General features: G+C 39.9%; 2 protein-coding genes across 2 annotated transcripts in view; one reads left to right on the top strand and one right to left on the bottom strand.

Moving 5' to 3' along the window:
* The window catches only part of rasa1a (RAS p21 protein activator (GTPase activating protein) 1a), a 122,542-nt gene that overhangs the window by 102,336 nt on the left and 5,649 nt on the right, over positions 1-14,557 (top strand). Inside the window, exons 19-23 of the mRNA XM_063068505.1 lie at positions 3,493-3,608; positions 10,961-11,047; positions 12,226-12,293; positions 13,412-13,500; positions 14,467-14,544. Of these exons, the coding sequence (XP_062924575.1) occupies positions 3,493-3,608; positions 10,961-11,047; positions 12,226-12,293; positions 13,412-13,500; positions 14,467-14,544 (438 nt within the window). The remainder of the gene's footprint in view (positions 1-3,492; positions 3,609-10,960; positions 11,048-12,225; positions 12,294-13,411; positions 13,501-14,466; positions 14,545-14,557) is intronic.
* ccnh (cyclin H) overlaps positions 6,734-14,557 on the bottom strand; it is a 47,145-nt gene continuing 39,321 nt past the window's right edge. The window contains exon 10 of the mRNA XM_063068509.1: positions 6,734-10,671. Within this exon, the coding sequence (XP_062924579.1) occupies positions 10,660-10,671 (12 nt within the window). The 3' untranslated portion in view covers positions 6,734-10,659. The remainder of the gene's footprint in view (positions 10,672-14,557) is intronic.

The raw sequence follows: 14,557 nt of genomic DNA, 5'->3' as shown, positions 1-14,557 counted from the left end.
ATCTCACTTGATGCTGTAAAGGCATTTGATCGGGTGGAATGGGGTATCTGTTTAAGATTCTTCAATTTTTTGGATTTGGACCCATCTTTTTAAAATGGATTAGACTGTTATATAATAACCCTGAAGGAGCAGTTCAAAATAGGGATTACATTTCACCTTACTTCTCTCCTAGAAGGGGTACCTGACAGGGTTCTCCACTTTCCCCAATGTTGTTCCGTCTAGCTTTGGAGCCCCTGGCAGCAGCTATCAGAGAGAATGAGAACTTTATAGGGGTATCTGTGGGAGGACAGGTACATAAACTGATGTTTTATGCGGATGATATTTTATTATTTGTGTTGGACCCTGGTCAGTCGGTGCCATGTCTTTTTAACATTATAAAGTCTTACTCTAGATTCTCTGGTTATAAGGTCGATTGGACAAAATCAGAAGCACTACCATTGACTGCATATTGCCCTGCATCTGCTTTTCACCCAGGCCAATTTCACTGGCCAAAGAAGGGTATACAATATTTAGGTATTAACTTTCCCCCTCAGTTGAAGTATTTAGTAAAGGTAAATTTTGATCCATTATTGCAGAGAATTTCATGTGATGTAGACAGATGGTCATCATTGTATTTGTCAACGTTGGGAAAAGTAGATGCCTTGAAGATGAATCGCATTCCAAAGGTTAATTATCTGTTCCGATCATTACCAGTGCAAATCCCATTAACATATTTTAAGCAATTTGATAAAATAACTAAGGCTTTTATTTGGAATGGTAAACGCCCACGCTTCAACTTTAACAAATTACAACTGCCAGTTTAAAGTGGGGGGCTTAGGTTTGCCAAAGTTAATATTATTACTATGCCTTTACTCTTAAACATTTAGTACATTGGTCTCTCCCTCCGGAGAGAGCACCTCCTTGGGCACCTCCTTGGTATTGTATTGAATGTTCTGCTCTTCCTCCCATCCCTCCATTACAATGTTTGTCTATCAAGTTACCTCCCGAGGCAAGGTCTCACCCAATTATATCACATATGCATTTGTTCTAGAATAAAATAGCCAGATTATTTAAACTTAATCCATATTTGAATGAAGCCTCGTGTATCTGGATGAATCCAAAGTTGTGTATTGATAAGTTCCCTTTCTTCTGGAGGGAATGGCAAGGGAAAGGCATAATTAAATTGGGAGATCTTTATTATAATGGTGATAGTTTAAAATCTTTTGATCAATTAATCCAACGGTATGATATTTCTAGGTCACAATTTTGGAGATATCTCTAACTGCGTCATTTGCTACATACAACTTTTGGTTCTGCACAGCAACCCCCACAAGTTGCTACGATATTGTCTACTGGCTGCATATGGTAAAGGTCACGAAGCTTCAACATTATTATTCAGTTTTAACACAAATCTCCAGGAACAAAATTCTGTTGGGTCCTAAAAGAGCATGGGAGAAAGACCTGAGTGTGACTTTCGAGACAAAAGAGCGGAACAAAATTTGCAAAAATGTCAAAACAATGTCAAGAGACCTGAGGGTGCGCCTTATTCAGTTTAAGATTCTACACGGTTTTTATTGGACTCCAGCAAGGTGACATAGATCAGGGTTGAAAAACACCCCTGAATGCTGGCACTGTGAGGTGGATAAAGGGGACTCAGTACATGTGCTCTGGTCCTGTCCCAGAATTCAAGAATTTTGGATTATGATACATGAGTATATTGGTGAAGTGTCAGGTATTCAACTCCCTTTCTGCCCTAGACTTTTTGGCTTGGGAGACACACTTGGGTGACTTGGGGATAAACACTCTCAAAATTGGATCAAGATAAGTATAATGGTAGGAAGACAAATTATACTTGGAGGTTGGAGGAACTTGGGACCATCGTTTCAGGAGTGGATCTATACACAAATGGGGCAAATATTTAGGTTTCCTTGGGGGGGGGGAGAATAGTAGTGAAGCATATTGCTGAATGGCAGCCTTTTCTGTTATTAGAGGTGTAAATAGACACACATGGTTATTATATTAATATTTATTTCTGCCATGTTTTTATTTTATGGAAAATTTTATGTTTTGTAAGCCATGATTTACACAATTCCTACACTGACTCAAGAGTTCGGGGTTAAAACATTTTATAGAAATAAAATTTTTTAAAAAAGAACATGAGTTAAACAGTACTTGAAAGTGAGTCCATAGATTTTGAGAATAGTTCAGTGATGGGCAACCTCTCTGGTTCAAGAGCCTGATGGTTGAGAGTAATAACTGCTCTTGAACTTGGTGGTGTGAGTACTGAGGCTCCCGTAGCACCTCCTGATGATAGCAAGAAGAAGTGAGCAAGGCCTGGATGGTGGTTGATGATGGATGCTGCTTTCCTATGACATTGCTCTATGTAAATGTGCTAGATGGTGGACAGGGCTTTATCAGAACCCAAGTTCCACATGGAAGGTAATGATGACAGATATTACATCTCCTTTGACTGCAGGGAAAGTGCCAGGGGCCAGGGAGAGGTGGAGTTCAGGAGGGATGAGCAGATAATAGTCAGTGTATTCCCTGCAGAAGACAGGAAGCGGTAGAGAGATGTGTTTGGTAGTAGGATTTCATTGCAACTGGCAGAAATGACAAAGGATGCTATGCAGAAAGTGGTGATAAGTTGAAAGGTGAGGACCAAGGGAACTGTTCTGTCTGGAGGGAAGAGTGGTAAGAGTAGAATTGTGAGAACCAGAGGAGAGCAGGCTTCATGAACCACTGCTGAAGGGGAGGCCATGCTTCCTGAAGAAAAAGAACATTCCAGTATGGAAAGCCACATATTGAGAGTAGATATGGTGGAGATGGAAAAACTGGGAGAAAGAAATGACGAGAGACAGTGCGGGAAGAGGTTTTGTTGCTGTGGGAAGCAGTGGGTTAATAGTAAGTATCTGTGCTGACTACAGCATTAAAGTGGCAAAGGTGACTAAAATTGAGTTCTTCGTGGATACAGGACGCGACACCAATGTTATGGAGAAAGAGTGGGGAGACATACCAACGAATGTTTATAACAGGGTCTGTAAAATGTGGCCCAAAAAAAAAACACGTATAGCTAGGCCCTTACTGGTGACCATGGCTACACCATGTCTCAGAGACCAGCTTTGGTAGCTCTTTGTGTTCCTGAATATCTCTCTCCAGCAGCTGTCTCCCATCTTCACACTCCCCTTTCCCCACCTACCTCTCAATATGTATTCTCTCACTCTCATCTTCCACCTCTCCTCAGTCCACCAATTGACTCGGGCTCCTGTCTCACAGATCCTGTTCCTCTCTTTATACTGGCCATCCTGCCTCTCTACACTGTCCTGATGCATGGTTTCAACAATCCCTTTCCTCCATCAGATGCTGCTTAACCCATTGAGTTCCGTTAGCAGATTGTTTGTTGCTCCAGATTCCAGGTGTCTGTTGTCACATAATATGGAAAGCCTCTGCCTGACTGCTGAGTTCCTCCATCCAGCATTTTGTGTGTGTTAATATGGAAACCTATTTGTTTTTCAGCTAAATCCTTCTAAACTTGAAAAAAATGAAGATGTGAACACTAATTTGACACACCTATTAAGTCTCCTGTCTGAATTGGTGGAAAAAATTTTTATGGCTGCAGAAGAACTTCCTCAGTAAGTAATGAAAATATATCCATTTAAAATAAGATTGGAATACAAATACAGTGGATTCCCGTTACTTGGGACACATCGGGACCAGTCCATTTTGGCCCAATCAAGCAGCTGTCCAATTAGCTGAAACTTCATGGAAATTGTTTTTTAAAAAAAATAAAAACAACTACCATTTAACTGAGTAACAGTATGTATTGAAATGAAATACAGAACAAATTAGAACACTACCAATGCTGCTACAGTACAAAAAACTATTTACTAGTTCTTAATGGTTATCACCGGAGGAGTTCATCCAGGCTATGCTGCATAGTGTCCCAAATAAATGGAGGGAACCCTGGCTATTTTCTTGATTATTTTTTGTTCTTTAAGAGTTGTCTCAAATAAGTGACTGCCCTGATTTAACTGATGGCCCAATTAACAGGAATCCACTGTGTCTTTAATTTGTTTTAATCTGTTGCAATGATCTTGAGCTTTCCAACCAGAAAGGTGAGAGAAATAGATACAGTGGCATGCAAAAGTTTGGGCACACCTGGTCAAAATTTCTGTTACTGTGAATAGCTAAGCGAGTAAAAGATGACCTGATTTCCAAAAGGCATAGAGTTAAAGATGACACATTTCTTTAACATTTTAAGCAAGATTACTTTTTTATTTCCATCTTTTACAGTTTCAAAATAACAAAAAAGGAAAAGGGCCTAAATCAAAAGTTTGGGCACCCTGCATGGTCAGTACTTAGTAACACCCCCTTTGGCAAGTATCACAGCTTGTAAATGCTTTCTGTAGCTAGCTAAAAGTCTTTCAATTCTTGTTTTTGGGATTTTCGCACATTCTTCCTTGCAAAAGGCTTCCAGTTCTGTGAGATTCTTGGGCCATCTTGCATGCACTGCTCTTTTGAGGTCTATCCACAGATTTTCGATGATGTTTAGGTCAGAGGACTTTGAGGGCCATGGAAAAACCTTCAGCATGCACCTTTTGAGGTACTCCATTGTGGATTTTGAGATGTGTTTAGGATCATTATCCTGTTGTAGAAGCCATCCTCTTTTCATCTTCGGCTTTTTTACAGATGGTGTGATGTTTGCTTCTAAAATTTGCTGATATTTAATTGAATTCATTCTTCCCTCTACCAGTGAAATGTTCCCTGTGCCACTGGCTGCAACACAAGCCCAAAGCGTGATCGATCCACCCCTGTGCTTAACAGTTGGAGAGGTGTTCTTTTCATGAAATTCTGCACCCTTTTTTCTCCAAACATACCTTTGCTCACTGCGGCCAAAAAGTTCTATTTTAACTTCATCAGTCCACAGGACATGTTTCCAAAATGCATCAGGCTTGTTCAAATGTTCCTTTGCAAACTTCTGACGCTGAATTTTGTGATGATGACGCAGGAAAGGTTTTCTTTTGATGACTCTTTGTTGAAGGTCATATTTCTGCAGGTGTCGCTGCACAGTAGAACAGTGCACCACCACTCCAGAGTCTGCTAAATCTTCCTGAAGGTCTTTTGCAGTCAAACAGGGGTTTTGATTTGCCTTTCTAGCAATCCTACCAGCAGTTCTCTCAGAAAGTTTTCTCGGTCTTCCAGACCTCAACTTGATCTCCACCATTCCTGTTAACTGCCATTTCTTAATTACATTACGAACTGAGGTTACAGCTACCTGAAAATGCTTTGCTATCTTCTTATAGCCTTCTCCTGCTTTGTGTACATCATTTATTTTAATTTTCAGAGTGCTAGGCAGCTGCTTAGAGGAGCCCATGGCTGCTGATTGTTGGGAGAAGGTTTGAGAAGTTAGGGTATTTATAGAGCTTTGAAATTTGCATCACCTGGCCTTTCCTAACGATGACTGTGAACAAGCCATAGCCCTAACAAGCTAATTAAGGTCTGAGACCTTGGTAAAAGTTATCTGAGAGCTCAAATCTCTTGGGGTGCCCAAACTTTTGTATGGTGCTCCTTTCCTTTTTTCACTCTAAAATTGTACAAAACAAAAATAATACACATATCTTGCTTGAAATGTTGAAAAGAATGTTTCATCTTTAACTTTATGACTTTTGGAGATCAGTTAGTCTTCTACTCACTTAGCTATTCACAGTAACAAATTTTGACCGGGGTGCCTAAGCTTTTGCATGCCACTGTAAGTATGTAACATGGACAATTGCGATCCCTAGCAAAAAAAATCTATGACGGTTGTATTTTCTTGTGTCTGTTTATCATTAGGAACGTTCTTTATGTACATGAATGTAATTTTTCAGCCTTGCAATGTGCATTGTCTCGATTTCTACTTCCTCGTAACAGAAATGACATCAGTTTAACTTCTTTAAAGGTTGGTCTTTCCATGAGGTGTGTCTACAGCAGACTAACCTGTCTTTTTATCCTGTTACCATTCCCCATCAGCACCTTCTTGGACATTGTAAACATATTGATCACAGTCCCACACTGTATTTCTCTCCAAAATTAAACCTTGGAATTAATTATCTACTTGTAGATACTTGTATTAATATCCCAACTCTCATTCTGGAGATTAAAAAGCACTTGCTTCTTTAAGAGATGGCTGTAGTTTCCTCTAATAGTGTTGTCCAATCTCTAGTTACCTGTTCAGTGATGTGAGATGATAGAATGGTTTCTATGTTGTACCTGCAGAGTTGCCCAAAAATTATTCTGTAAAGAATAACACCAATGTCAGTCAGTGATGAAACATTGAATCAACTTCCACCTGATAGTATCAAACATCACTTCAGCACTTTTGCCACTGCCTTTCTTGCCTAAGAATACCCAATATCTGGACTTTTCCTTCGCTGAATGTTTGGAAACACCTTGAGTAATCTCTAGTTATCAAACTGTAAAGCAAAACAAATCTGCTGGCTGTAGAACGTTAAGATTTTTAACTTGCCAGAAATGAGCATCAGATTGTCATCCTGTACCATTAATTGTTTCCCTGTCCACAAATTCTGGTCACCTTTCTCTCTGGGCATCATTTTAGACCAAGAAATAGCAGTAGAATTGGGCCATCTGGCCCATCGAGTCTTCTCTGCCATTTCATCATGGTTGATCCATTTTTCCTCTCATCCCCAATCTCCTGCCTTTCCCCGTATCCCTTCATGCCCTGACCAGTCAAGAATCTATCAACCTCTACCTTAAATATACATAAAGATTTGACCTCCACATCTGCCTGTGGCAATGAATTCCAGATTCACCACTCTGGCGAAAGAAATTCCTTCTCATCTCCGTTCTAAAAGGATGCCGCTCTATTCTAAAGCTCTCTATTCTTAGACTGTCCCACCATAGGAAACATCCTCTCCATACCTACTTTTAACAACAAGGCCTTTCACCATTGGATAGGTTTTAATGGAAGTCGCCCTTTATTCTTCTGAATTCTAGTTTTACAAGCCCAAAGTCATCAGATCCTCTTCATATGACAAGCCATTCAATCCTGGAATCATTTTTGTGAACCTCCTTTGAGCCCTCTGCAGTTTCAGCACAACCTTTCTAAGAAAAGGGGTCCAAAACTGCTCACAATACTCCAAAATCACCAGTGCTTTTTAAAGTCTCAACATTATGTCCTTGCTATAATATTCTAGTCCTCTTAAAATGAATGCTAAGATTGCATTTGCCTTCTTCACTACTGACTCAACCTGCAAATAAACCTTTAGGGAATTCTGCACAAGGACTCCCAAATCACTTTGCGTCTCAGTTTTTTGTATTCTTCTCCATTTAGAAAATAATCAACCCTTTCATTCTTCTACTAAAGTGCATGACCATACACTTCCCGGCACTGTATTCCATATGCCATTTCTTTGCCCATTCTCCTAATCTTAATCCTTCTGTAGTCCCTCTACTTCCTCAAATGTTGGGGCAACATCCTCCCACATGTCTCTTCCTTATTACTTGTACATGACGACGGAGACGCAACATAAATTTTTACTCCCTCATGTTATGAGAGGATGTAAAAAAAATTTAATTCAGAACTACCTGCCCTTCCACCTATCTTCATATCGTCTGCAAACTTTGCAACAAAGCCATCCATTCCATCACCCCTGTGGAACCCCACTAGTCACCAGCAGCCAGTCAGAAAAGGCTCCATTTTTCCTACTCTTTGCCTCCTGGTAATCAGCCACTGCTTTATCCATGCTGGAATCTTTCCTTTAATACCATGTGCTCGTAGCTTTTAAGCAGCCTCAAAGTGTATATGACCCCATCAGGGTCTTTATACCCTTGCAGTTTCTTAGCACTATTAACAAAGATTCAACATCTTCTGACCCTATGTCATCCCTCTCTAATGATTTGATTTCTTATACCAACAGCAACACTGCCCCCTCTGCCTTCCTACCAATTCTTTCAATACAATGCTTGGGCATTGAGCTCCCAGTTATCGTCTTTCAACCATGATGTCGACAAGAGCATATCTTCCAATCTGCAACTCTGCTGCAAGTTCATATGCCTTATTCCATATTCTGTGCGCATTCAGATATAGCACTTTCAGTCCTGTATTCACCCTTTTTGAACTTGTAGCACCATGCTCAACCTTTTGATTCCTGACTTTGTCTGAGGTCTTACCAATATCTGCCTCCACAACCTCACCACTAACTGTTCTGGCACTCTGGTTCCCATCCCCCACATCTTTAGTGTGAACCCCACTGTCTAGCATTAAGAAACCTTCTCGCTGGGATTTCCGTCCCCCTCCATTTCAGGTGCACACCATCCCTTCTGTATAGGTCCCACTTTCCCTGGAAGAGAGCCCAAAAATCAAAAACCTTATGCCCTCCCTTCTACACCAATTCCTTAGTCATATATTAAGCCATATAATCTTCCTAGTTCTGGCCTCACTAGCATGTAGTAAACCTGTGATCACAACCCTGGAGGTCCTGTTCTTTAACTTAACACCTAACTCCCTGAACTCCCTACGCAGAACCTTGTCACTTGTTCTACCCATGTCACTGGTACCTGCATGGACCATGACCTCTGTCTGTTCATTCTTTCATTTAAGAATGCTGAGGACTTGATCCAAGATATCCCAGACCCTGGCCCCCGAGAGACAGCATTGTAATGACATACCCACACATCTATGCTGATCATTTTGCCCATCTAATTTGGCTGTTCCAAGTCAGTTTGTTCTAATGCCTGGCCCGTATATCATTGAAACATTTTTTCTGTTCACTTTAAAACTTTGAAGTTCATTTATTAAAGTATGAATGCAGCATACGACCCTGAGACAGCCACGAAACAAGGAAAACCATGGAACCCATTTAAAGAAAAACATAAACCCACTCAGTACAAGCAAAAGAAAAACAACTTGTACAAACAGAAACAAGAACATTAACACCCATCCCTCCACACACACAAAACAAATCATGCAAAAGACAAGAAAGAACGAGCAAAAACAGAATATAAAAATACAAAATCGTAAGAGTCCAGTGGAATTACAGTCCAATCCACAAACCGCAGACCCAGAATTTTGATATCCTCTAACAGCACATTGAGGACAGAGAGAGATAATTTGAACATGGGCCTTCCCTCACGAGCAGCGAGAGGGAGAAAGAGACCATCACACGCAGACATCTTCCTCCTGCAGCAACGAGCAAGAGGGTCTGGTAGACAGCGCTGAACACTCCCTTATCTTCTGCATTTGGCTCGAGGTTTCAATCTTCCTCTTATCTGGAGAAGAATGCTTATGTGAGAATGCTGTTCTTGGACTACAGTTCAACATTCAACACCATAATTCCCTCCAGGCTTGACAAGAAACTGAGAGACCTCGGCCTTCACCCTGCCTTGTGCAGCTGGATCCTGGACTTTCTGTCAGGTTGCCGGTAGGTAAGAGTGGGCTCCTTCACTTTTGCTCCTCTGACCCTCGACACACGTGCCACTCAGAGCTGTGTCCTAAGCCGCCTCCTTTACTCTCTATATGACTGTGTCGCCTACCCACAGCTCCAGTCTGCTAATTAAATTTGCTGATGATACTACATTGATTGGCCTTATCACAAATAATAATGTGGCAGCCTACAGAGAAGAATTCATCACCTTGACACAGTGGTGTCAAGAAAACAACCTCTCCTCAAAGTCACAAAAAGAAGGGAGCTGGTTGTGGACTACAGGGGGAATGGAGATAGGCTAACCCCTATTGACATAAATGGATCTGGGGTTGAAAGGGTGAACAGCTTTAAGTTCCTTGGCATACACATCACTGGGGATCTCACGTGGTCTGTACAGTACCGACTGTGTGGTGGAAAAAAAACACAACAGCGCCTCTTTCACCTCCGGCAGATGAAGAAGTTTGGCATGAGTCCCCAAATCCTAAGGATTTTCAACAGGGGCACAATTGAGAGCATCCTGACTGACTGCATCACTGCCTGTTGTGGGGAACTGTATTTCCCTCAACTGCAGGACTCTGCAGAGAGTGGTGCGGACAGCCCAGCGCATCTGTAGATGTGAACTTCCCATGATTCAGGACATTTACAGAGACAGGTGTGTAAAAAGGGCCCGAACAATGATTGGGGATCCGAGTTATCCCAACCATAAACTGTTCCAGCTGCTACCATCTGGGAAAAGGTACCGCAGCATAAAAGCCAGGACCAACAGGCTCTGGGACAGCTTCGTCCACCAGGACATCAGACTGATTAATTCACATTGAAACAATTGTATTTCTATGTTATATTGGCTGTCCTGCTGTACATACTATTTACTGCAAATTACTATAAATTGCACATTTAGATGGAGATGTAACGTAAAGATTTTTATTCCTCATGTATGTGAAGGATGTAAGAAATAAAGTCAATTCACTTCAATTCAATTTACTCAGCAAGATCAGCATGAAATAGAGTTGATCATGGGCTGGCGCCCCATCTCTAAGCTTCTTGGCCTCAAAGCCGTTCACCTCCTGGAATCTTCTCAGTGACAGCAAGACTCCATCAACCTGAAAACACACCATCAAACCTCCAAAACAAAGAAGAAATGTTCTTTAAACACATTTAAAAGAAGAAGAGGTAAAAGAAGTGAAATAAACCATTTTGTGGACTATCTGGAAGATGTTGCCTGTTGAAGTATTGTTCTCTGGCACGATCTTTGTGATTTTTCTTAGGGTGACTCCTGCAACATATTTTTTGAATAATTGAGTCAATATTTGATATGTCTGTCACATCACTGATTACATTTCATAGTCTGTGATTTGATACAGTGTAGTCTGTGTGTTAAAGTACTGCTACTATGATGTTCGACTTAGCATCCAAAATAATTTCTGAATCTATGCAAACATGTAATAAATCCCCTAATCATAAGGTAATGTAAAATTGCCTACAAATGGTTTGTTGGATTTTAACTGCAAGAAATTCCTTAGTGAATTCCTGATAAATTATTTCAAATCATTTTACTTTAACAGGTCTTTAAGGTTTATTTATGGATGTTTACAAAAATCTGTCCAACAGAAATGGCCACAAAATCATACCATGAGAACCAGAGTTGTCAGGTATAAAAGTATTTTCAGCTTTCTGTTACATCAGCTCTTTTAGCTATTTTGCACTGCAGATTTTTTTAAATTATTTGGAAATGTTACAATTAATGTATATCTTGGTTAGGGCAAGAATTTAGACTAAGTTACAAGTTCTGCACCAGGCACCTTTTGATTGATCTTGGTAGCTACTTGTGTTGTGATGAAAGGCTGTCACAATGCATTCTAGCTTGGACAACTGTTCTACAGTTGGATTGAACTGATACCTGTAAGCTTTTCAGGCAACACGATTAGAGAGAAAAATTTTAATGAACTGCTAAATAAGATGGGATTCCTTGGATAAATGTCTCAGAAAGGGGCTTTGCAGATAATCAGGAGTAGAAATGGATTATCACAAAGGCTGCTGGAGAACAGTTAGGGATTCCAGTGTTTAAATACTATGTTCTTTTAAAAGTCAGGAATGAGGCATAAAACTTGTTGGTTCACATTCATTTTATTAAGAGTTGATAGAACAAAGAGAATTTGAAACAGACAGTGATAGATTGAGAACAGAGAAACTGAAGATGGTGCCCAGCATAAAACAGATGTGAATAAACCAGATCGAAAGCACTTGTTCAACACTGCAGTACCAAATTAACCAATGAGAAAACATTCATTTAATGCAAAACAAAGAAGTTTCCAGAACTATACTTGGTATAACCATAAGAGGTATCATAGACTGTTATGTGCATACAACAGCCACTAGGAGTCATAGTAACCAGTAATCTGCATGTAAGTAACTATATAAAATAGAAGCAGATAATTAATTGTTGAACTGCAAAGAAAATAACAGTTAAAGTCTAATCTAAGAATTAAAGTCAAATTCAACTCCAGAAAAGAGGCTCCTGGACAGGTGCATGGAACTTAGAAAAATAGCGGGCTATGGGTAACCGGAAGTAATTTCTAAAGTAAGTACATGTTCAGCATAGCATTGTGGCTGAAGGGCCTGTATTGTGCTGTAGGTTTTCTATGTTTCTAAAACCTCATTCATTAGAGTATCACTAGTTGATGAGATTTGAAGATCAATAGCACAACAGTTTGTTCATTATTTGTTCTTGTATTTGATGTACTCAAAAGTGTTCCTCATTTGTTACTACTTGCATTTTTTTTCTTGGCAAACAAGTTATATTTAATGTTTGTTTTCCCATTTATGATAGTGGATTTGTTTTCTTGCGGTTGATTTGTCCGGCTATTCTCAATCCACGGATGTTCAACATCATTTTGGGTGAGTTCATAGTGCTTTATTCTATAAAATGTCTAAAAGTCAGCCCATAAACTCTCAATCTCGAATCTGACAATTTGCTCTATAATGTGCATCTGTTCAATACCAACTTCAGTGTCTTCAATTCTTTCACTACACAAAAGGTAATTAAAACTGCAGTGTTTGGGGGAGTAAACAACTGCCTCTCGCAGCTCGTTCAATATACCCACCATTCTCCATGTTTCTTAAAGAAGTTTTCCCTTGCATCCCTTTCAAATAATTCCCCATTACCTTCCCATCTTAATTGTATGCCATCTACCTTCAGCCTCACCCACCCTGGTATTTTTTTTTATTGTTGTTTTTGCTCTGAGAGTGGTGGGTATGTGGAACACACTGCCAAGGATTTTGGTAGAGCCAGATACATTAGGGAACTATAAGAGACTCTTAGATAGGCACTTAGATGATAGAAAATGGAAGGCTATATGAGAAGCAAGAGTTAGACTGATGTTGGAGAAGGTTAATAGGTCAGCAAACATCTGGGCTAAAGGGCCTGTACGGTGCTGTGGTGGTCTACGTTCTAGTTTTATGGCAAGAAATAACATTTGTACAATGATGGACCTTTCACAAATTATACCTAGAAAGAGGAGATTAATTTCGAGAATGTGCGTTTCTAATCTTTATACTGAACCATTCTGCACTCTGGCTGCTGTTGGAAATTGATGCAACTTGTTCACAGCTTCAGCTTTTTATTTGCTAATAGACCTGACTCCTGATCCCTGACCCCTATTGTCTTTCTGTGTGTTCTACTTTCAACAGCATAGCATTGCTGTTCATTAGCCTTGTTGGCTATGTTCAGTAATGTTGAAGCCTGTCTTTGTTTCCCATAACTTTGTTTCTTCTCGACTTGACTTTTGCAATGATCTGGACAGTCTCCTCGCAGGCAACTCTAAAGCTTTAACAGTCTCCTCACAAACAACTCTAAAACCTGCACATCATCTAAAACTTCACCAAAGGGGAACATTTGGAAATCCAAACATTACTTCTGATTGCAAGATTGTTTTGATAGAAATTACGCAAAATTTTAGTAAACAGTGATAAAAATCAAAGTTACTTACAAAATAACTTTTCTCTTCCTCATTTAGATCCTCCGTCCTCCACTGCTGCAAGGACTCTCACACTTGTTGCAAAGTCTCTTCAAAACTTAGCAAACCTGGTGGAATTTGGAGCTAAGGTATTCTAATTCTGAATTGTACCAAGTCTCCATTAAGCAATTGTTGTGCTGGCTGCATCTTTAATTCTTCCACAGTGATGTAGGTAATGTTTCAATAAATGTCATCACATCAAATTATATTTCCCTTATTACCAAAGTCAAAATTTCCCACTTGTGTCCATTTTTACGATGTCATAGGATAGGCATTATAGATGATGTGGTAAAGTGCTTTACATTTGATGCATGAATTGTCAATAGGATGTGGAGAAAGCCCCAAGTTTTAATTTCTCATCAATGTGTTGATGAGAAACTAATCATCAATGAACCAGTTAGTAAGTTAATTGGTCATTATAAGTTCTGCCAAGATTAGGCTAGGGTTAAACAGGGGATTGTTGGGTAGCACGTCTCAAAGTGCCAGAGGGCCTATTGTGTGCTGTATTGCTAAATAAAATAGAATGAGGGGAATTTTTAAAAATAATTTAGGTGGATAGGCACAACAATAGCAAAGAAATCAGAACCAGGTTAGTATTTTTGTTAACTTGTTCGGTGGCAAAGATTTATTTATTTATTGAGGTAGAATATGGACTAGGGCCTTCCGGCACTTCGAGCCACACTGCCCCCAATTTAATCCAGGCATAATTACGGGACAATTTAGAATAAGCAACTGGTATGTCTTTGGACTGTGGGAGGAAGCCAGAGCACCCAGAGGAAACCCATGCAAAGAGAACGTAGAGGGAATGGTGAGAATTGAACCTTGGTCCTCTTACCGTAAAGCATTGTGCTAACCAATACCCTGCCATGCCATCCTTCTGAAGAATCTGCCCTGATAAATGTTCATAGTTCATTTGCTAATTATCAAGTTGCCTCAAGGCATCTATAAGAAAAAAAATTCCAGAAGTCTAGACTAAATGTGAGCAGTATCATGCATACATCGTGATACTCATTTTTTTTATGCTGACACGTTTTGACAAGTTCGCTTTATTACAGGAACCCTACATGGAAGGTGTGAATCCATTCATCAAAAACAACAAGCACCGAATGATTATGTTTCTAGATGAGTTAGGGGTAAGTGCATCTG

Source organism: Mobula hypostoma, chromosome 16 (assembly GCF_963921235.1).
Source record: "Mobula hypostoma chromosome 16, sMobHyp1.1, whole genome shotgun sequence".
NCBI classification, from domain to species: domain Eukaryota; kingdom Metazoa; phylum Chordata; class Chondrichthyes; order Myliobatiformes; family Myliobatidae; genus Mobula; species Mobula hypostoma.
This window is presented reverse-complemented; position numbering and strand designations above follow the sequence as displayed.